The sequence below is a fragment of the Theropithecus gelada genome, chromosome 19 (genome assembly GCF_003255815.1).
Source record: "Theropithecus gelada isolate Dixy chromosome 19, Tgel_1.0, whole genome shotgun sequence".
In the NCBI taxonomy this organism is placed as follows: Eukaryota; Metazoa; Chordata; class Mammalia; order Primates; family Cercopithecidae; genus Theropithecus; species Theropithecus gelada.
The window spans coordinates 3,136,380-3,159,930 of NC_037687.1; the positions used below are offsets into that span (position 1 = coordinate 3,136,380).

The window sequence follows — 23,551 nt, forward strand, 5'->3', positions numbered from 1 at the left end:
TTTTAGCTAGTCTTCAATTTGGTCCCATATCTCAGCCCCGCCTCCTGAGTCGGGTCTCACCTCTTACCTCACTATGATCGCACCACTGCACTGCAGCCTGGGTGACAGAACAAGACCCAGTACAAAAAAAAAACAAAAAAAGAAGAAGAAAGAATCACGCGTGTTGCTGTGTGTGTCAGTGCCTTGGACTTTTTCACTGCTGTCTAGTATTCCGGGATGCAAATACATCATTTACTCATCTGTTCCCCTACTGGGAAACACTTGGGTTGTTTCCAGTGTCTGCTGAGACAAATACAGATCCTCAAGGGTGTTTTTTGGTGGACACACATCACATTTCTCTCTCCCCAGGATCATCAGCCTCTGTGGCGAACACCCACCTGCTTAGCAAAGGCAAGAACTGTAGGGTGTGCCACCTTTTCCCGGGAATGCCTGCAGAAATGGAGCCAGCCTTTTGGAATGAGAACGGGAGGCTGGTGAGGGGCAGATAGGGGCTGCTGGGGAGGAAGACCCCTTTGGCCTGCCAGCCACGTCTGAGCATGCTCGCTCATCTGAGCTCTTGCTGATGGCTGCTCTGCAGGGAGCTGGAGCACGAGGTTCGCCCCGTGCTGGAAAAGCCCATCCAGGCAGCTCACGTGCCTGCACACGCCCGCACGAGCACAGCCTGGGAGTCGGGGAGGAGCTGGGTCACATGAGACACCAAGACAACCACCGTCTTTCCTGTGCCCTGCTTCCCCCACCCAAAAAACACCTGCGTGTAAGAGTGAACCCTTCTGTCTCTTTATAAGCCAGGAGGTGAGTGACCCAGGTCATTTGCTAACTTTCTGCTTCTCCCCCCTCCTCCTGGCACAGGGGAGCCCCCCTGCCAACCGCCCGGCCTGATACCACTGCTTTCTGAAGCGAGGGCGGCCCCCCCTTTCTAGTTCCTGCACGAGTGTGACAGCAGTGTCCGTGGGGGACGTAGTTTAATCAACTCTCAGCATTCTGGAATAGGATCCGGAATTGAATAACAGAATCCCAGAATAGATCCTGGAATGGACCGTGGGACCCTGGAATCGAGGCTCAGATTCCAGGGGAAGCTGGTGGCTGGGCCGTCACAGCCCCAGATACCACCTCCCATCCCCAAAGCCAGAGCCTGGGGTTCCTGGAGACGGACAGCCCCCCACACTGGGACAGTGCGGGGAGGGGCAGAGGGTCCAGCTTCTGTCTCTTGGCCAGTAAGGGAGAGACCAGGACCTTTAGGACTTTGCTGTCTCTTTCTTCACGAATCTTGGGGGCTGTGGGACATCCCAGCACCCTCGGCCACCCCACTGCCCTTCTGATTGCCCTGGAAAGAGACGAATTTGTCCGTCTGTGTGTCCTTCACTGCTCAGACGTGGCAGCTGCTTTGAGCAATGTTGCCTTCCCGAAACCCCTCTCTGTGCACACAGGGGTCATGGAGGTGGCCCCCTGGCAGGACCCCTACCTCCCATGCTTATCTCCCCGCGGCAGGACTTGGCCCAGAGTCAAACCAAACCTGAGAATGGGCAAGGGGCTTTAAGATGCCCAGTGTCTGACAGTTTGACCTCCCTGGACCTCAGTTTCGTCATCTATAAAATGGGACCCTAGACGTGGATGTTCGTTTTGTTTTGTTTTGTTTGAGGTGGAGTCTTGCTCTGTCACCCAGGCTGGAGTGCAGTGGTTTGATCTCGGCTCCCTGCAACCTCCGCCTCCTGGGTTCAAGCGATTCTTCTGCCTCAGCCTTCCGAGTAGCTGGGATTACAGGCGTGTGCCACCACGCCCAGCTACTTTTTGTAATTTTAGTAGAGATGGGGTTTTACCACGTTGGCCAGGCTGGTCTTGAACTCGTGACCTAAGCCGCCCGCCTTGGCCTCCCAAAGTGCTAAAGTGCTGGGATTACAGGTGTGAGCCACCGCGCCTGGCCCCTAGAAGTGTTTGGAGGACTCTGTAAGGTGAGGCCTGTCAGGTGCTGAGCTCAGAACCGGAGCTCGGCACATAGGCACAGAATAAATGAATGAATAATGAATAAATGAATGAATGATCCTGGGCACGTCAAGCTGCGAGACTCAGGGTGTCGTGTCATCTTTCTGGGCCTGTGCAGACACCAAATTGTAAGACACTGCCTGGCACCAGCTCTTGGGTGACTTCCCGTGCCAGGCACTGTGCCCGGCATGGTCTTGGCTGATGGTGATGGAGCCTGGGTTTTGCTTTCTGAGGAGTCTACAAACCTGTGTATCATTTCCACTGGACCCCGGGCTAAGGCTCTTGGTGGGGAAAGGAGGGTTACAAAGCCCAGTGCCCTTCTGCCCCTGCCTCCCACCGGAGCTCTCCCGAGTGAGGGGCAGTGTGTGTGTTTAGTGGGGAGGGGTCGTAATCAAGGTAACGCCTGGGCAAGGCAATGGAAGCAGATGGAGAGAGAGCACGGAAGACTTCAGGGAGGAGGTGGCGTTTGAGGGGCAAGGATGGGGTGCAGCGAGGGTGCGTTCTGTCACCAGCCATGTTCAGGGGGCCATGGCAGGAGGAGTGGGGAGGAATGACTGGGACTGAGCGGCAAAGGGTCCTCAAATGCCAGGATGAAGGGCTGAGCCTCTACCCAGAGGGTAATAGGGAGCCATAGCAGCATTTAGAGCAGGGGAGGGGCTTGGCCTGGGTGTTTCAGAGAGGCTGGACTAGGGCCTAGGTGGGAGGGGAGGAAAGTGAATAGTGTCTGGAGCAGCACAGACAAGGGGTCCACCTTCCTTCCTTCTCTCCACACCACTTAGAAATAACCCATCTGGAGCCTCCCCTGAATCTCTCTCTCTCTCTTTTTTTTTTTTTTGAGATGGAGTTTCACTCTTGTTGCCCAGGTTGCAGTGCAATGGCGCAATCTTGGCTCACTGCACCCTCTGCCTCCTGGGTTCAAGTGATTCTCCTGTCTCAGCCTCCCAAGTAGCTAGGATTACAGGCATGCACTACCGTGCCCAGTTAAACGGTGGCTCACGCCTGTTATTTTTTTTGTATTTTTAGTAGAGTCAGGGTTTCACCATGTTGGCCAGGGTGATCTCAAACTCCTGACCTCAGGTGATCCACCTGCCTCGACCTCTCAAACTGCTGGGATTCCAGGCGTGAGCCACCGCGCCCGGCCCCTCCTCTGAATCTCTCCTCTTCGAAAGGCACAACTTGGCAGATCCGGGAGACTCCTTGGCTGCCCCAGCCTCACTGTGAGAGACTTTTGCAGTCATTCCCATTCCCCACCCCCCAAGGGGCCTCAGTTTCCCATCTCTGGCATACCCAGGTCAGACAGAAAAGACCCTTTCTCAGTCACCCAGGTGAAGCCCATCCATGCCCACAGTGCCAAGACACTCCCCAGCCCACAGGATCCCTTGGTTGGAGGGATGTCTAGGTCCTTAGGGTACCTCTCCCTTCCCCCTCTCCCTTTTTTAGAGATAGGGTCTGGCGCTCTCGCCCACGCCGGAGTGAGTGGGAGCGATCATAGCTCACTGCAGCCTCAAACTTCTTGGGTTCAAGCGATCCTCCCTCCTTGGCCTCCCGACCTCTCCCTTCTTTCTGGTCTTGGTTTGCCCATCTGTAAAATGGAAATTCATGTTTTCATCTCATTAAGTTGTCTTAAGACTAAACGGGTCAGCAGATGTGGGTATTGCTCCAACATGAAAAATTGTTTCCAACCGCTCCAAACTCCTACTCCTACTCCAAAATTCACTGTGAATTTTTCATCTTCAGTGCAGGCCCAGGATAGCCTTTGGCTCTTCACTCTCCTCTACCCTCGACTCTCCCAGCTCCAACCCTGACCCCATGGGAGAGTTTGTGTCTGGCTCTGTCTCCCCCTCCGCCAGGCTGGTGAAGGGTCCTTCCTGGAGTTCCAAAATTGAACTCAGCCTTGGGGGCCCCAGAACCAGAGAGGCATGGGGCACAGCAGGAATGTTGCTGAAGAAACGGAGAGAAAGGGAAGGGTCAGGGAAGGGACGCGGCAATGGGGAGCCAGAGAAGGTGGAGGAGGGAGGGAGTGCACTCGGCAGAGACCTCGGTGGGACAGATGGAGAGAGGGAGCCGGGAGGAGGTGGGCAGAGCCAGATGGACGGGCAGGGGCGACAGGAGGGGTGGGGTGTGGGGAGACCCAGATCCCCGCCTGGCACGCCTCCTCCCGGCTCGGGCGGGCAGCGCGGGCAGGGCCCGCCTGGGCGTCGGGCGCAGGGCGCGCGGCGCGGGGCCCGAGCGTGCAGTGCGGCGGGTGCGCGCCTGTGCGCCCGGGGCGGCCGGGCGGGCGGGCGGCGGCACGTGGATGCCAGCCTGGCGCGCTTCTCCAGGCCGGTGGGTAAGGCGGGCGCCGGGCCGCGGTGGGGGGACTGCCGGGCCGCGGAGCTCGGCTTTAGAGTGGAGGCCTGGAGAGGAGGGGGCTACTCAGCTGGCTTCTCTGGACCAGACCAGGACCCCCTCTCCCCGGAGCTGACCCAGCGAGGGGGAAGGGACCTCCCATCCCAGTAGGAGGCAGAAGGTCCCAGGCTCTGTGGCGGGTGGGGGAGATGCGGAGCAGCTATACCAGCCCCTCAACCCCAGAACAAGGTGGGGGTGGGAGGGTTCGGTGATGGGGGCAGCTTCTCTCCCCGCGGCCACCCCTCCCTCCCTCCCTCGTCCATCTCCAGAAGATTATATTTAAATATCTCTTTTGTGCAAGGCAGGAGCTGGGCTCGCCCCTAAGAGGCGGTTTCCATGGCAACAACAATTGCCAGCTTCCGTGTGGTGAATCAGCGTTGCCATGGCAACCCCATCCTCATCTGCCCAAGGTGCTGGGAGCGGGGAGGAGGTGAGGGCCAACGGAGGTGGGGTGGGAGGGGTGGGGGGAGCAGGAGTCTGGAGCTCCTGCAGGTGCCCCCCCATCTCTCTCTACCTCCCCTGGCACCCCACTCCCAGCCCAGAAGCTGGTCCCATCTGGTTGAAACCATCTCCCTTCCTGTCTCCAGCCTAGCAGGGTGTGGTACCCAGGTGGAAAGGGCCCTGGTGTGTATGCATGGGGGACGTGGGGTGGGAAGGGGGTCCAGCTAGCTGGGTGGGGGAAGAGCATGGAAGTTTTCCTCTCCCAGGTGGTCAGGGTCCCTCTGAGGGTGCAGCTGGGTGGCAGGAAGGTTGGGCTGGGAGGATTGGGGGTACAGGATCAGGGAGGCAGGGGCCTCTCGGGTTCTGGGACCCCAAAGGCCAAGTTCAAATTGAGGAAAGCATATGTGCCCTGAACATACACTCAGGAAGGAGGGTGTCAGAATGGGAGAGGGTCTTACAGAGGGGAGGGGACCCAGAGATGAGGAAGGGCCTCTGAAGCAGGAGGGGCTCAGAGAGAAGAGGGAAGCTGGGGGCGGGTGGCAGGTGGAAATCCAGAGGGGTCTCTGAGGAAGGGAGTGCAAAATGAGGGGTTGCTCAGAGTGGAAGAGTGGGCATGAAGCTGGGATGGATCTTAGAGAAGGGGTCAGATCACAAGGGACATAGCTTAGTGGGGAGACTTTGGGGGTCCAAAGATGGGGAGGAGGCCTTATGTATGGGAGTGGGTGGACAGATCACTGAATCTGGAGGCCAGAAACTCTCACCCACTCACCATGACCTTACACTAATAACTTCTCTCTTAGGCAAATAACAGAAATCTCAATGTTGACATCTGTAGAATGGGGTGAAAATTGCACCTCTCTCTGAAACTTACTGGGCAGCTATGCTGTGATTAGAAAACCTGGCATTTGGCCAGGCACGGTGGCTCACCCCTGTAATCCCAGCACTTTGGGAGACTCAGGCGGGCAGATCACGAGGTCAGCAGATCAAGACCATCCTGGTCAACATGATGAAACCCCATCTCTACTAAAAATACAAAAAAAAAAAAAAAAAAAAAAAGCTGGGCGTGGCGGCACGTGCCTGTAGTCCCAGCTACTCGGGAGACTGAGGCGGGAGAATTGCTTGAACCCGGAAGGCGGAGGCTGCAGTGAGCCAAGATCGTGTCACTGCACTCCAGCCTGGCGACAGAGTGAGATTCCATATCAAAAAAAAAAAAAAAAAAAAAAAAGAAAGGAAAGGAAAACCTGGCACTTTTTCAAGTGCATTCTCTGCTGAAAGTCAAAAGTCAGATGATTAGACAGAGCACTTTGGAACCCATAGGGCTCAGGGGATGTGGGGATCTATTTCAAGTTTTTCTGACTTGGAAGAAGGTCTGAGAGTAGCACTCATTCCCATTCCAGACGCCTTTCTCTGTTAGTGGAAGTTGGCTACTTCCTTCTGGCCCGTTCTGTTCAGCAGGTTTCTCCAGTTCCTCCATGTGTCCTTCCCCATGTGGGGAAATGCTGTAGTCCCCTGTCTGGAGAGAGACAGAGCAAGACATAGACACTTCCAGCCTGAGGGATAGGGAGGAAGGAGCCCAAAAGAGTGGGAAGAGTCCCTGCATGGGGGCTTTTAAGATGGGTTTTGAAGGTTGAATAGGAGTTTGCCACAGACATCAGGTTGGGAGAAGGATTGTGTCCCAGGACCAGTGGAGATGCAAATGCCTCCCCAACTCTCACATCCCTGGAGCCTGTTCTCAAATATCCAAAATAGCTCATACCTAGGACTTGGTATGTTGTGAGAGTTGGTGCAAGGGAGAATTTTTTGTTTCATTAAATATCATTTTCAATGCCTGGGGTGTGGGACAAAAGTGTCTAGAACAATGAATCCAGACGGCAGGCTGGTCCACTCAGGTATGTCCCCACCCAAAGCTCCTGGGAGATGTGGCTAAATGTAGCTACTTTGGTGTATCAGTCAGCACTGCTGAGTAACAAACTACTCCAGTCTTTGTATTTGTTCTCGATTCTGCAAAGCTTGGTCTGGGCTCAGCTCGATGGTTCTTCTGTTGGTTCTCTTGGGGTCACTCAAGCAGCTGCAGTCAGCTGAGACTTGACTGGGCTTAGCTGGATCAGGGTGGCCTCACTCCCATGTGCTGACTGTCAGAGAGGCCTCTGTCTCCATGAGGCCCCTCCTCCTTCTGGGCTTATCCACCTGGCAGTCTCAGGGTTCCAAGAGTGGAAGCTACAAGGTCTCTTGAGGCCTAGGCTCAGAACTCCCACAACTTAACTTCCACCACATTCTATGGGTCACAGCCAGTCACTTGGCCAAGTTCAGGTGCCAGGAGTGGGAAAATAGACTCTAGTTTTTGATGGTAGGAACTGCAAAGTCACATCATATAAAGGGACCGGAGGAACTGGGCCTATCACATTTGGGGAAGCAAGGAGGCTTCCTGGAGGAAGGAATATTGTTGGATTTTGAGGGCTAAGAGTTCGTCACACAGTTTCTGCTGTAGGCGGGACCAAGTGTCATTTGCTTTGACTGGGGTGTTAGTGGGGTGGTGGGGTGCTGAGGGCTGGTGGTGGGAGGTGGGCAGGGCTGTCCCACAGAGCTCAGGCAAAACCCCCGCCCACCACACCCCCACTCCTGAGCTTGACTTTCCCCTTCCCCCTCTCTCTGCAGATGGCGCGGCCAATCCAGGTGAAGCCTGCGGACAGCGAAAGCCGTGGAGGTAGTTGTCATCTCTCCGTGGCTGCCTGGCTGGGGGTTGGCGGAGGAATGGGAGAAGAAGGAAAATCTCTTCCTTCCTCTCTCCCCTAAAGGGGCAGTGGCCGAGGCCTGTGGATCTGGGACTGGTCTTCCTGCCCCAAAGCATGCAGCAGTCGCATGCCTGCTCACACACCCCTTGGTTGGGGGAGAGGCAGGTTCCAGAAAGCAGAAGGGGCTATGTCCATAGTTCCCAAGGGAGGATGCAGGGTCTAGCCAGGTCCAGCTGCCTTCCCCTGAGTTACAAATACCCTACTCCCTCCAGGGTACAATAACTGGGGGGCTTCAGACACACACGATGGGGGCCTGAAGGGCTGTGGATTGCTCTCTGGGGTCTCTGTGTGCAAATGTGTTTCTGTGTTTGTGTGTGCATGCTTAAATGTGTGTGTATGAGTATGCACACCTGGCATGCCTGTGTGCAGATGTGTGTGAGTACGTGCACTTGTGCATTTGTGTTTCTGCAGCTGGTGCACATAAGCACACCTGTGTGGTGTGTGGTGGGGATGCCTTCCTGCCTGTGTGCATGTGCGTGTGCCCAGCCGGTGCATGGGTGTGTTTGCACATATGTGCGTGACTGTTCTACGCTAGGCATGTGGGCAGACATGCAGGCTGGGGTCAGTGGTGTCTGTGTGGGGCTGGACTTTGGTGTCAGGGCGTGCCCATGGCAGGGGCATACTCGGTTGTTCCCATGGGACCCAAAGCTAGTCATTCTTGGAAATTTGTATATTTCCTCTCCATCTCAAGCAGAGACTGAAAGAGGGCAGCCAGACTTAGTTGAGTGGAGGTGTGGGGCAGGAGTGTTAGGACGCCTAGGTATATGTAGGAGCCCAGTAAAGGCCCTCTGGGATGGGAGCCCCTTTCACACTCTCCACCCTGGCTGCCAGCGTGGGACAGGGAGTAGCGAGGTGGGGTCTGTATGTCTCCATCTTTGTCTCTATTTCTCTGTCTCTCTCTCTCTCTCCCTCTGTATCTCTTTCTCCTTTGTATCTTCTCTGTCTCTTCATCCCTCTTATTCTCTCTCCGTCTCACACAGTCTCTCTCGCGTGTGCTCTCTCTGATCTGTCCCTCTCTCTCCCTGATTCTCAGTCTCTCTGCTGCTTTCTCTCTCCCTCCCAACCCCATGAGTGACAGCTGCCGAGAGCAGTTTCCATAGTAACCCAGCTCACCGTCCCTGGGAGATGAAGCCACCGCGTTCCCCATTACCAGGGAGCATGCAATTACCCAAGGGGGCAGAGCTCATACAGAAGAGGCTGGCCCAGCCCAGCCCCACCCGTCAGGGGGTCCAGCCTGCCAAGGCCCCTGGTCCTATGAGCACGTGAACCCTCCCTCTATTCCACAGATGGTGACTGCCTGGCCCCTCTTGATCCCGACAAAGTTAGGCAGGGGCCTCTGCTGGGCACCATGAAAGTGCGGGGATCATCAGTGCCCACCTCCGCCTGGCAGGTCCGGGGGGCAGACAGAAAGACAGACGGGACCCAGGCCCGGCGAGGCAGCTCCTAGTCCTAGTACTCGGTGCGGGCTCTCTGAGTGCACCAGAGGGAAAGGTCATCTCCGCTTGGAGGGGGAGCAGTGGAGCAGAGACCCCAGAAGACTGCAGGGAGGGCATTTCAGGAGGGGGCGCCGCCTGGGCAAACGCCCGGAGATGGGACTGTGCAGGGCCCGTGGGAGGGTGGAGAGATCCGGGGCAGGGAAAGGGCGCGGCTGGGTCCTCCCTCGCACGCGCAGAACCGGAGCCGGCAGGGCCCGGGCGCCGCGTCTTCCTGCCCTGCCGCCTCCACTCTGCTGGAGGGAGGGAGGAATCCCGGAGGCCCTCCCGGAGGCCGGGGACTCGGCTGAGGTGGGTGTCGCCGCCCACAGGGGACCGGAAGTTGTTCGTGGGGATGCTGAACAAGCAGCAGTCGGAGGAGGACGTGCTGCGGCTGTTCCAGCCCTTCGGGGTCATTGACGAGTGCACCGTGCTCCGGGGGCCTGACGGCAGCAGCAAAGGTGACTGGCGGGTGCCGGGTCGGGACTGCGAGAGGGGCGGGGCTAGATCTGGGGGCGGGGCCTGTGGGGAGGGTGGGGCCTGCAGCATGGGGAGGAGCTGGCTCTGGGGCGGCACCCTGGGGAGGGGCGGGACTTCTCCAGGGGTGGAGTCTGTGGGTGAGGCTGCAGGGGCGGGGCCTTGGAGAGGGGAGGAATTGGAGGGGCGGGATGGGGGGGGGGGGGGGGGCTGCAGGGTGGGGAGGAGCTGGCTCTGAGGATGTAGCCCTGGAGAGGCCCGAGGCTTCTCCAGAGATGAAGTCTGTGGGTGAGGCTGCAAGGGTGGGGTCTTGGGTAGGGGAGGGGCTGCAGGGAGGGGTGAAATACATAGGGTTAGGAAGGACTGGCTCCACGGGGAGGGGCCCTGTGAAGGGTCGGGGGCTGAGCATGTAGGGGGTGGGGCTGGCCAGGTGGGGCGGGGCCAGGCCCATAGGAGGCTGGGGCTCGTGGGGAGGGGCTGGTTCACAGGGGTGGTGTGGAACACAGACTGGTCCCGCTTGATCCTACCTGCATGCTCTCTCTGCATGTGGCTCTGGGGACTGGCCCTGAAGAGGGGTGGGGCTGCGGTGGGGTGGGCGGAGATGCATAGGCGTGGCCTTGGGATGGGGCGGGGTCTTGGGGAAGGGCAAGACTTCTCCAGGGGCTGCCTGTGAGTAGGCATGCAGGGGCGTGGCCTTGTGTTGGGGCGGGGTCTGGGGAGGGGGCGGGGCTTCTCCCCGGACAGAGTTACCTATGCCCTGTGGTCTCAATTCCTCCACCTGACTGTTCGTAGAACTGTTTCCTCCTGGTTCTGTCTATGTGATTTGTCCGTATGACTGACTGGTGGTCTCTGGTTGTGTCTGCCTGTCTGGCTATCTTCCTGCCTGAGAGTCCAAATGATGGTGTCTGTCGGTCTCTGTCCACAGAGCTCATCATCTGGGACCGACTCCACTCTGGTCTTTCTTACCTCACTAGAACTGAATGTGTCCGATGGTTTCAGACCATTGCCTGGTTCTTCATTTTTAAAACTGAGGGCTGGGCGCTGTGGCTCACGCTTGTAATCCCAGCACTTTGGGAGGCTGAGGTGGGTGGATCACGAGGTCAGGAGTTCAAGACCAGCCTGGCCAAGATGGTGAAACCCGTCTCTACAAAAAATACAAAACTTAGCTGGGCGGTGGCAGGCGCCTGTAATCCCAGTTACTCGGGAGGCTGAGGCAGAGAACTGCTTGAACCCGGGAGGCAGAGGTTGCAGTGAGCTGAGATCACACGACTGCACTCTGGCCTGGGCAATGGAGCGAGACTCCAACTCAAAAAAAAAAAAAATTGAGATGTCTTTCACATCCCACCATATTCACCCTTTTTAAAATGTACAATGAAGTGCTTTTTTTTTCTATTGATAAAGCCGTGTAACCATCACCACTATGTAATTCCAGAACATTCCACCCCTCCCCCCACAATATGGCTGGCCCTTCCATAGTACTCTACCAGTCCGGAGCCAGGTCCAGTGGTCTCTGTCTGTTCTATGGACTTTGTCCGTGGGACCGTGTTTGCATTCGCTTGTGTCTGGTGGTCTCTGTATGTGACTGTCTGTCTGCATTAGCCTGTGTCTGGTGGTCTCTGGTGGTGGTCTGTCTGCTTGTGTGGCTCTGTCTGGGTCCGCTCAGGTCTGGTGGTTGATAATTTCCATCTGTCCAGCTGTGGTCAGAAGGGTCTGTCTGGACCTGCACGTATCTCTGTGGACTCTGCCCATAGGACAGTGTGTCCAGTGGTCTGTCAGTTTAACTCCGCATATCTGATCGTAATTATCTGGACCTTGGTCCCTGTCATTTGTTCTGATGGATGAGACCTCCTCCCTGATGGTTCCCAGCCTTGCACCGTCCATCTGGTTGTGTGCTTCACAAACTCTGTGACTGACCGTCTAATCCGCTACCTGGATGGCTGACTGACTTTCTGCCGGACTGAATGAAGAAATGGCGGGCTGGCTGGCTGTGTGGGTGACCGGCTCTTTGTCTAACTCTGTGGCTGTCTGTCTGTGCGATTCTCCTCCTTTCTGACCCTTGATCTGGCTGATCGTCCAGCTGTCCGTCTGAGCAAATGGCTGGCTGTCTCTCTGTTATCAACTCTCTCTGCATGTGTCTGACGCTGGCCATGTAGGTCTCTCTGTCCCCTCTCCTGTGGCCCCCGCTCAGCCAGTCCCGTGACCCCATCACCCTCTTCTTCTCTTGGAGCAGGCTGTGCTTTCGTGAAGTTCTCCTCCCACACAGAGGCGCAGGCGGCCATCCACGCCTTGCATGGGAGCCAGACCATGCCGGTGAGTTGGAGCTGCCCTTGGCCGTGGGGGTGGGCGTGGGAAAGGGGTGAGGGGACAGGGATGAAACAGGCTATATTCCTACCATTGCTGTCACCCAGTAGCCCCGGCTGTCCTTCAGAGGGGGCACAGGTGGAGAAAGAGGCACAGTCCCCGGTTGTGGTCCCTGGAGTGGGTATATGCGTGTGAGTGTGTGCAGATGTGGAGGTGAGTATGCAAGCGAAGTGTATCCAAGCACACACATGGGTGTATTACAAGTGTGTACGTGTTGGTGAGTGTGCATGTTTGGGTGTGAGTGTGCCTGAGAAGGCATGCATGCGTGTGTGTGTGAGTGTGTGTTTGACTGTGTCATTACTACTAGGTGAGTGTTATGTGAGTGCTGTGTGCACGGGGGTTGTGTGTGAATATGTACGGATAAGTGTGCCATTGTGTGCTAGTGTAGAGATACTGGTGCATGTGCATGTGTGTATGTGAGTACACGTGTGTGTTTCTGTGTGTGTGAGCATGTGTGTATGCCTGGGCCATGGGGGAGGAAGCACATGTGTGTGCATCTGCAGGTGCATTTGCGGGCAGGTGTGTGTGTGTGTGTGTGTGTGTGCCTGAGTGTGAGTGAGTTAGTATTGTGGGTGATTGCGTACATGTGTGAGTGTATGCAGGTCTGTTTGAGTATAGGTTGTGAGTGTGTGAGTGTGTATATGTGTACATGTAAGGATGTGCTAGAGGGGATGACACCTGGGTTGGATTTGCTGAGGCCAGGAGAGGCCCTAACAAGAAGAAAGGCTGGGAGGTAGCAACAGGTAGCCCAGAGGAGCCATAGAAGATGGGGCCGCAATGTGAGGATGAGAAGCCTGGACTTTCTCCTACGGCAGTGGGGAGTCACAGATGGTTTAGAGCAAGAGAGGAGATGGGCCAGGTCGGTTGCAGATATCCCTTTGGGGCCAATGTAGAGGATGGGCAGGGTGCAAGACTGGAGGCTGGGAGGCCAGGGAGGCGGCTAGGCCAAGGTCCAGCTGAGGGAGGAGGCGGCCTGAGCTGGGGCCTAGTGGACACGGAGGAGGGCTGATCAGAAAACAGACAGTAGGGTGAGAATGGATGGGGGGCATGTCGACTCAATGGTTGAGGGAGGGATGGGGATTGGGGACAGGTCCCAGGGTCTGCAGCAGTGAGAGGGTGGGGAGGACCAAGGAGGCATTGGGGACAGCCCTTCCCCTGAGGAAGGAGTCCCCAGGAGCCATCATCCCTGCATACACATCTCCAAATCTGCTACAAGGAAGATAGGGCCTGAGAGGAAGAAGCCTCCTCCCTCAGCTCTCAAAACCCAGGGGAGGGGCTTAGCTCAGCACAAGGGCAAGTGTTCCCAAGCTCAGAGATGTCCCAGGACAGGGCTGGTAGGCGTCTGGAGGAGTAAGTTCTGTATCAAAGGGGGCATGTCAGCGAAACAGGGAGGCTACAGGGTGCATCCTGCTGGGATCCAGCTCATCAGGGAGGAGCTGGTCGAAGGGGAAAATATTTTCCTTCTTGAGCCCGAAAGTTGGGGTGTGAGCTGGTTTGTGGGGGGTGGGAATGGCCTCCTGAGCCCCTGACCCCAGGCCTCTCTCTCTCTCTCTTTTTTTTTTTTTTTTTTTGAGATGGAGTCTCGCTTTGTCACCCAGGTTGGAGTGCAGTGGTGCGATCTTGGCTCACTGAAACCTCCACCTCCTGGGTTCAAGTGATTCTCCTGCCTCAGCCTCCTAAGTAGCTGCGATTACAGCCATGTGCCACCACGCCCGGCTAATTTTTGTATTTGTAGTAGAGACAGGGTTTCACCATGTTGGTCAGGCTGGTCTCAAACTCCTGACCTCAGGTGATCTGCCCACCTTGGCCTCCCAAAGTGCTGGGATTACAGGCATGAGCCACCGTGCCCGGCCACTGGGCTTCTCTTGACACTGATAACAGGACCTGTTGCAGCGTCCTGACTGCACAGACAGACACTCCCTTGCTCACCGCTGCTTCGACTGCCCAGGGCTGCCTGTTGGTGGATTTCAGCCCAGCACTGTGGCACCTGGACAGCCATGGGGTGGGACAGCAGTCACATGGGTTTCTATCTGTGCTTCAGCAAAGCAGGGCCCCCTGTCCCCACCAGTGGCTACTGTCCGCTGTCCACTGGGTGGATGGGCTACAGGTTCATCTGCCTGCACAGGGCACAAAAATCCGGGGCTGGGGCCGGGCGTGATGGCTCACGCCTGTAATCCCAGCACTTTGGGAGGCCAAGGCAGGTGGATCACTTGAGGTCAGGAGTTCGAGACCAGCCTGGCCAACATAGTGAAACCCCGTCTCTACTAAAAATAAAAAAAATTAGCTGGAAGTGGTGGCAGGCGCCTGTAATCCCAGCTACTCGAGAGGCTGAGGCAGGAGAATCACTTGAACCTGGGAGGCGGAGGTTGCAGTGAGCAGAGATTGCGCCATTGCACTCCAGCCTGGGCAACAAGAGCGAAACTCTGTCTCAAAAAAAAAAAAAAAAAAAAAAAAAAAAATCCGGGGCTGAGCTCCCTTGAACTTCCTGCTAGCTCCGGGGAACGGGGAACAGAGTCAGGATCATCTACTTATCCTGCGTCGTTCCTCTCGTGTGGCTGGAGTCTCACCTGTTCTCAGGTGTGGGTGAGAGTTGGAGGGTCACCCGTCTGTGCCCCAGTTGTTCCTCTCTGGAGATTGGAGTTTCAGGTGTGGAGTGACAATGGCAGGTTCGTCCACCTGAGCCCGCTGTTTTCCTTCGGAAACTGGTTTCTCGCCTGTTCTCAGGTGAGCTGAAGTTATAGGTGTCTCCATCTGTGCCTCCCTGTTCTTCTCCAGCGGCGGGATTCTCCATCTGTTTTGACCGTGTGGCTGACAGTCAGGGCCCCCACCTGTGCCCCATCACAGCCCCCTAGACCTGGGCGCTGCACCTGTGCAGATGCTGCTGGGTCCAGGATGCTGATCTCCACGCGGTCCTCGCTGTGTCCCTGGCTCCTGGGGCTGGGGGCCCGTGGACATGGCCGACAGCCACTGGCATTATGCCCCTCACCCAGGGGGCCTGAGCTAACGTGAATCCAGGGACCCCAGAGTCCTGGCTACCTCCCAGCCCGTTTCCCTCCCTGCTCGCCGTTGCCCCTACAGGGAGCCTCCTCCAGCCTGGTGGTCAAGTTCGCCGACACAGACAAGGAGCGGACGCTCAGACGCATGCAGCAGATGGTGGGCCAGCTGGGCATCCTGACGCCGTCCCTCACACTGCCCTTCAGCCCCTACAGTGCCTACGCCCAGGCTGTGAGTGATCCAGGGGCGGCTTTGGGGGTCCGGCTTCGTCTCTCTCCATCTCCGTCTACTCTCTGTCGGGGGCTCCTGCCTCTTGGCCCGTCTTCCACCTCTCCCTCCATCTCCCTGACTCAGGGTCCTCTCCTGGCGTGGCTGAACCCCAACTCCAAATTGAGACTAAACTCAGACCGAGCTCCTGAATCCAGAAGACTGAGCCCTAATCTCACATTAACACCCAGTCTTGGACCGAGCCCCAGAACCTGGCTATGCCCCACATCTAAATTAGGCCCAATTCTGGCTGAACCTCCAAATCCAGACTGACCCCAAACTGAGACCTGACCTAACTGAGCTCCACCCTGGCTGAGACCTGATCCCAAGTTGAGCCCCAGCTCCTGACTGAACCCTGATCCCAGGCTGAGCCTCAGTTTCTAACTAAACCCTCATCCTAGATGGAACCTTGATCTCAGTCTGAGCCTCACTTCCTAACAGCCTTGATCCTAGACTGAGCCTTGGTGCCAGGCTGAGCCTCACTTCCTAACTGAGCCCGGATCCTAGACTGAGCCTTGATCCCAGGCTGAGCCCCAACTCCTGACTAGATTGAGCCCTGATCTCAGCCCGACCCTCACTTCCTAACTGATCCCTGCTCCCAGGCTGAGCCTTGATCCCAGGTTGAGCTCCAATTCTGATCTCAGCCTGAGCCAAGATACCCAGCCTGACCTCCTCACTAGTAACTGGGGGACCAAGCCTCCACTCATAAGCCATGATATCGGGGGAGATGTCACCCCAACTATGACATCTCTTCACCCCCAGCTCATGCAACAGCAGACAACAGTCCTGTCCACCTCGGGCAGCTACCTGAGTCCCGGCGTGGCCTTCTCACCCTGTCACATCCAGCAGATAGGCGCCGTCAGCCTCAATGGGCTGCCTGCCACACCCATCGCTCCTGCCTCTGGTGAGCTTCCTCCAGGCGCCCAAGGATGGGTGGGTTGGGCCAGAGCCAGACTGGCCTCCCCATGACCCTCTTCCACTCTGCAGGGCTGCACTCACCCCCGCTGCTGGGCACCACCGCCGTGCCTGGCCTCGTGGCTCCCATCACCAATGGCTTTGCAGGTGTCGTGCCCTTTCCAGGTGGGCACCCCGCCCTGGAAACCGTCTATGCCAATGGCCTTGTGCCCTACCCAGGTAACTTGGGGTGGTCCTCTGGGGTCTAGGAGAGTGGCGGGGAGTAGAGATGGTGTTTCCGGAACAAGTATGAGTACCTGCGTCACAGTGCCCAGGGAACAGAAGGGCAGGAAAAAAGGTGTCTTGGCTGAGCAGATAAGAGCTGTAAACACAGGAAGGGAGGCCGTGGCAGGGTAGCAACACATTAAAACGGTGCATCTGGATGTTTCTGGGCTTAAATTCCAGTTCAGTGACCCTGGATGGGCTCTTTATGTCCCTGAGCCTCAGTTTGCTTATCTGGGAAATGGGGCGGATAACATCAGTAGCCTCATGAGGTTGCATCGACAATTTAATCCGCGTGCAAAAGGCTTCACACAGGGTCTCATTCCGTCGCCCAGGCTGCAGTGCGGTCTCACAATCTTGGCTGACTGTAACCTCCGCTTCCCAGGTTCAAGTGATTCTCCTGCCTCAGCCTCCCAAGTAGCTGGGATTATAGGCGCGTGCCACCACACCTGGCTAATTTTTGTATTTTTAGTAGAGATGGGTTTTAACCATGTTGGCCTGGCTGGTCTCGAACTCCTGACCTCAGGTGATCCACCCACTGCTCCCAGCCCATACATCTTAATTATTCATCTGTATTATTTGGGGGAGATATCAATGCCTGGATTCATTCATTTATTCATTCAATGCAGAATGAATGACCCACTTATTTGGGCTGCACCTGCTTTCATGAGGCACAGGTCCTTCGTTTCTCTATGCTACACATACAATTTTAGGGCAGACATCTTCCAACATCTAATTTATGTGAAGTAAGTTATCTGTCTTTCCACCATGTAGGAGAATTTGTTTCTAACTTTTTATTTTTAAATTATTTTTATTTATTTAGTTTTCAAGACAGTGTCTCACTATGTCATTCAGGCTGGAGTGCAGTGGCGTCATCACAGCTCACTGCAGCCTCCATCTCCGGGACTTAAGCAACCCTCCCACCTCAGCCTTCCTTGTAGCTGGGACTACAAGCATGCACCATCACCCTCGGCTAATTTTTAAATTTTTGTACCGACTGGATCTTGCTATGTTGCCCCGGCAGGTCTCAAATTCCTGGGCTCAAGCAATCCACCCACCTTGGCCTCCCAAAGTGCTGGGATTACAGGTGTGAGCCACTGCGACTGGCCTTAACATTTTATTTTGAAATGATTGGAGGTTCACAGGGAGTTACCAAAATACCACAGTGCAGTCCCAGGTACCCTTCACACAGCTTCCCCGATGCCAACAGCTTATCTAATCACAGGACACTGTCAAATCCAGGAAACTAACACTGGCGCCATACAATTAATTCAACTCTAGACCATATTCAAATTCACCATTTATTTATTTAGCGACAGAGTCTCACACTGTCGCCCAGGCTGGAGTGCAGTGGTGTGATCAAAGCTCACTGCAGCCTTGAACTCTCTAACTCCTGGGCTAAAGCGATCCTCTCACCTCTCACCTCAGCCTCCCAAGTCACTGGGACTACATACAGGCATGTAACATTATGTTTGGCTAATTTTTGATTTTTTTTTTTTTTTTTTGAGACGGAGTCTTGCTCTGTCGCCCAGGCTGGAGTGTAGTGGCCTGATCTCCGCTCACTGCAAGCTCCGCCTCTGGGTTCATGCCATTCTCCTGCCTCAGCCTCCCGCGTAGCCGGGACTACAGGTGCCCGCCACCACGCCCAGCTAATTTTTTGTATTTTTAGTGGAGACGGGTTTCACCATGTTAGCCAGGATGGTCTCGATCTCCTGACCTCATGATCCGCCTGCCTCAGCCTCCCAAAGTGCTGGGATTACAGCCGTGAGACACGGTGCCTGGCCTTGATTTTTTTTTTTTTTTTAGAAATGAGGGTCTTGCTATGTTGCCCAGGCTAGTCTCAAACTCCTGGGCTCAAGCGATCCTCCTGCCTCGGCCTCCCAAAAGTGTTGGGATCACAAGCCTGAGCCACCGCACCCAGCTGATTTCACGACTTTTTGCATGCACTCTGTGCTCGTGTATGTGTGTGTGTGCAGGGGTGGTTAATTGCCATTTTGTCACAGATACAGACTTGTGTATCTCCCACAAGGAAGATACAGAACTGCTTCTTGCCCGCGAAGTGAACTCCTTCCTGCTACGCCTTTGGAGTCACAGTCACCTCCACTATCCCCTGCCCTCTAGCACACTGTCCATTCGAGCAGAATTTTTTGGTTGAATTTTTCCCCAGAATCATCAACTTTGGTTGATGCCTGGACAACCTCTTCCCTCCCCTTACCCCTTTCCCTAGCGGTAGTAGGAAGGCTACAGCTGGATGGGGGAGCCAACGGTGTCTGGTGAGCAGACTCATGTGGAGAGGGAGACGGGGCGGGGGATGGGGGCAGGTGGTGATCTGAGGTGGAGGCTGAAGTCCTGGAGAATCCAGGGAGTAGAGAGGAGTTGAAGGGTCCTCTTGGGAGGCAAAGGGGTCGGGACGGGGAAAGGGAGATGGGGGCGATGGTGAACTCTCTCTGGAGTCCGAGAAACCCAGATTCCAGTTCAGCTTCTGCCATTTGCTCTCTGAGTGGCCCTGTGCAAGTGGCTTCACCTTCCTCGGCCTCAGCTTCCTGGTCCTACAGAGGGTTTAGCACTGAGGTGAAGCTGGGCGTGGTGTTTGTTGCTGTCCTTCCGGCTCCTAAGGATCGGGGGTGGATGGAAGACTTCTGCTGCCCCCGCCCTACTCAGCCCATCTGTCTGCCCGCAGCTCAGAGCCCGACTGTGGCCGAGACACTGCATCCTGCCTTCTCCGGAGTCCAGCAGTACACAGGTAGGAGGCAGCCCGCGTGCCCGCTCGGTGGGCCTTGGCCCCGCCCCCGCCTAGGGCCCCGCCCCCAGGGCCCGCCCCGGACTTGTCGTTCTTCTGTGCCTAGCCACGCCTCCTACGTCTGGCCCCGCCCCTCAGGGTCCACCCTTGTCCTGTATTCAACCCCTGGCCCTGTTAATGGTCTCACCCCACCACCACCTATACCCGCAAACAGGACCTTCCCTTGTCCTTTAGGGACAGCGCTTACCCATGGCCTCACTCTCTCATGTTGTGTTGGGGAGAGGGGGTTCCTCTTGACCACTTCTCTGCTTCTGACCCAACCCCAGCTCTCGGCCCTGCCCCTTAGCCTCCCTTCTGCAGCTCCTAGCCCCACCCCTCACGTGCTGTCTTTACTCTGACCACGCCTCTCTGCTAAAGCCCCGCCCCTACCTCTGGCTCTGCTTCCTAAGGCCTGGCTGTGATCCCGCCCACTGCTGCGGCCCCGCCTCTCAATTCATGGTCCTGCCCACATAGCCCTCCATTAAGTCATGGCCCCGCCCCACTCATGCCCTTCATCCCGGTCTTGGCCTTGACCTCCACTGTGGCTCGCCCGCTTCAAGCAATGGTCCCACCCTCTCTGGACTGTCCTGTAGCCTTGGCCCCGCCCTCTGCTGTGGCCCAACCCCTGTACCCCTCCCCTCATGCCATGGGGTCCGCCCCCACCCCGCCGCGTCTCGGTAATGGCCCTGCCCTCCACCATGGCCCCGCCTCTCAGACAATAGCCCCGCCCCATTTCATCTGTGTTCTTGGCCCCGCCCTCTGACCTGGCCCCGCCCCCAAACCCTCCCCACAAAGGCCATGATCACACCCACTCCTGCCTTGGCCCCACCCTCTCTTGTGGCCCTGCCCCCTCCCCGCCCAGCCTCCCAGGCCGCCCACGTGGCCTCACGCCCCTCCTCGCCCTATGTCTCGCTCCGGTCTCCGCAGCCATGTACCCCACCGCGGCCATCACGCCCATCGCGCACAGCGTCCCCCAGCCGCCGCCCCTCCTGCAGCAGCAGCAGCGAGAAGGTGAGGCGGCCGCGACCTCCCCTGGGCGCCAGCCCCGCCCTCTGCCCGCCCCGTCCACCTGCAGGCTCCGTGCCTGGCCCGGGCCTCTGGGACCCGCGGGGCTGAGAGTGCGGCCTGGGGGCTGGACAGGCTAGAGTTGAGTCCCGTTGCAGCCGCTGACCCCTGGGAATCTCCCTCTCTCTTTCCTCCTCCGAAAAGAGAACCATGCTTGCCCCGACCCCGTAGGAATAGCAGTGACTTCCTACCAGCCCTCTCCAGAACCAAGAGTGATTCTCTGGATGTTTTGGAAAGGAAACCCTTTTTGAGGCTGGGGCATGGCACGATAAGGTATCTCAGGTAATGAGGCCTCCCCAGTAAAGCCCAGGCTGTCGAAGGAGGGAGGGATTCGATTCTGGAGTGACAGTCAGGGTTCAAATCCGTACAGTTCTTGCCATGTGCGGTAGCTCCCGCCTGTAATTACATAGCGTCTTGGGGACCAAGGTGGGAGGATCACTTGAGCCCAGGAGTCCAAGAGCATCCTAGCTTAGCAAGAACCCATGTCTACAAAAAAATAAAAAATTGGCCAGGTGTAGTGGTGTGCACCTATAGTCCCAGCTACTCAGGAGGCTGGGGCAGAAGGATCACTGAGCCCAGGAGGTCAAGGCTGCAGTGAGCTACTATCTCCCCACTGGACTCCAGTCTGGGTGAGAGAGCAAGACTCCATCTCAAAAAACAAAACAAAACAAAAAACAACAATGGCCGGGCGCGGTGGCTTGGGCCTGTAGTCCCAGCACTTTGGGAGGCCAAGGCAGGTGGATCACAAGGTCAGGATATCAAGACCATTCTGGCTAGCCTGGGGAAACCCCATTTCTACTAAAAAATAGAAAAAATTAGCCGGGCGTGGTGGCAGGTGCCTGTGGTCCCAGCTACTCGGGAGGCTGAGGCAAGAGAATGGTTCGAACCAGGAGGCGGAGTTTGCAGTGAGCTGAGATTGCACCACTGCACTCCAGCCTGGGCAACAGAGCAAGACTCCATCTCAAAAAAAAAAAAAAAAAGCAAAACAAAACCCAAGCTGGTAACAACCCAAGTGTTCTTCAGCAAGTAAATGGATAAATAAATTAGGATGGAGCCGCACCATGGAACACTATACAGCAGTGAAAAGGGATAAGTAGCCAATCCTTATAATGACATGGAATAACTTCACAGGTAGAATATTGAGTGAAAGAAGCCAGATACAAAAGACTGTTTAAATGAAGTTTTAAAACAGTAGGCCAATCGAGGTGACTCACGCTTGTAATTCTAGCATTTTGGGAGGCTGAGGCAGGTGAATTGCCTGAGCTTAGGAGTTTGAGACCAGCCTGGCCAACATGCCGAAACCCTATCTCCACTAAAAATTCAAAAAATTAGCCAAGCGTGGTGGTGTGCACCTGTAATCCCAACTACTGGGGAGGCTAAAGCACAAGAATCACTTGAATCCGGGAGGCAGAGTTTGCCGTGAGTCAAGATCGTGCCACTTCACTCCAGCCTGGGTGACAGAGCAAGACTGTCTCAAAAAAATAATAATAATAATAAAATAATAATAATAAAAATTAAAATTAAAAAAATATGGTCAGGTGCGGTGGCTCACACCTGTAACCCTAGCACTTTGGGAGGCCGAGGTGGGCGGATCACCTGAGGTCAAGAGTTTGAGACCAGCCTGGCCAACATGGTGAAACGCATCTCTACTAAAAATACAAAAATTAGCCAAGCATGGTGGCATGCATCTGTAATCCCAGCTACTCGGGAAACTGAGGCAGGAGACTCGCTTGAACCAGGAGGCAGAGGTTGCAGTGAGCCAAGATTGCACCACTGCACTCCAACCTGGGCAACAGAGCGAAACTCCATTTTAAATAAATAAATAAATAAATAAATAAATAAATAAAATTTTAAAAATAAAAATGAGAAAGCTGGCTAGGTACGGTGGCTCACGCCTGTAATTCAACACTTTGGTAGGCCAAGGCAGGAGAGTCACTTGAGCCCAGGAGGTCAAGGCTGCAGTGAGCCAAGATCACGCCACTGCACTCCAGCCTGGACAACAGAGGGAGACTCTGTCTCAAAACACCACCACCAACAACAAAAATCAAAAACCTTTATCAGTGACATGTTAAGAGAAAAGAAAGATGGGAACCTCATAGAAATGGTAGCACTGTTTTCTACATGTTATGTGGTTTAGAAATGAATGAGACTGGCTGGGCGCGGTGGCTCACGCCTGTAATCCCAGCACTTTGGGAGGCCTAGGCGGGCGGATCACGAGGTCAGGAGATCGAGACCATCCTGGCTAACACGGTGAAACCCCTGTCTCTACTAAAAATACAAAAAAAATTAGCCGGGCGTGGTGGCGGGTGCCTGTAGTCCCAGCTACTTCAGAGGCTGAGGCAGGAGAATGGTATGAACTTGGGAGGCGGAGCTTGCAGTGAGCAGAGACCGCGCCACTGCACTCCAGCCTGGGTGACAGAGCGTGACTCCGTCTCAAAAAAAAAAAAAAAAAAAAAAAGAAAGAAATGCATGAGATAAATACCGTACTTGAGCTTGGAGAAAACCTAGAATATGCGCATGGAAACGGGATTGAAAGGATTGTTGCATGTGAGTGACTGTAAAACAGTGGAAGGAGAGTTGTCTGAAATCAGACAGATAACATGACCCCGGATGGGGAAGGCGCAGCGCACAGCACACTGGCGGAGCTGTCGGAGGGTGTGTGGCATGCGGTGTGTATTTTCTTCTGAAGGTCAGCGCAGCCGGATGCGGTTTTCAGTGGTCGCCGACAGTTTTGGTTAGGATGAAACAGTGCATGAACAAATGCAAAATTCAGGTTATGCTCAAAATTGTTCAGTCACATTGGAACAAACTTGCGTTTCAAAAACAAGCATTGGCTGTGTGCAGTGGCTGACGCCTGTAATCCCAGCACTTTGGGAGGCTGAGGCGGACAGATCGCCTGAGGTTGGGAGTTCGAGACCAGCCTGGACAACATGGCGAAACCCTGTCTCTACTAAAAATACAAAAATTAGCCAGGCGTGGTGACCCATGCCTGTAATCCCAGCTACTCGGAGTCTGAGGCAGGAGAATTGTTTGAACCCAGGAGGTGGAGGTTGCAGTGAGCTGAGATCACACCATTGCACTCCAGCCTGGGCAACAAGAGCAAAACTCCATCTCAAAACAAGCAAAACAAAACAAACAGAAAAAAGACAAGGCCGGGCGCGGTGGCTCAAGCCTGTAATCCCAGCACTTTGGGAGGCCGAGATGGGCGGATCACGAGGTCAGGAGATCGAGACCATCCTGGCTAACACGGTGAAACCCCGTCTCTACTAAAAAATACAAAAAACTAGCCGGGCGAGGTGGTGGGCGCCTGTAGTCCCAGCTACTCGGGAGGCTGAGGCAGGAGAATGGCGTAAACCCGG

At 55.6% G+C, this 23,551-nt stretch overlaps 1 protein-coding gene across 1 annotated transcript in view; it reads left to right on the forward strand.

Annotated features, from left to right (window-relative positions):
- Nucleotides 1-23,551, forward strand: part of CELF5 (CUGBP Elav-like family member 5) — a 78,558-nt gene that overhangs the window by 44,288 nt on the left and 10,719 nt on the right. Inside the window, 8 exon segments of the mRNA XM_025367067.1 lie at nt 7,465-7,516; nt 9,406-9,534; nt 11,781-11,860; nt 14,990-15,136; nt 15,935-16,076; nt 16,160-16,306; nt 19,029-19,091; nt 20,055-20,138. Coding sequence (XP_025222852.1) covers nt 7,465-7,516; nt 9,406-9,534; nt 11,781-11,860; nt 14,990-15,136; nt 15,935-16,076; nt 16,160-16,306; nt 19,029-19,091; nt 20,055-20,138 — 844 coding nt within the window.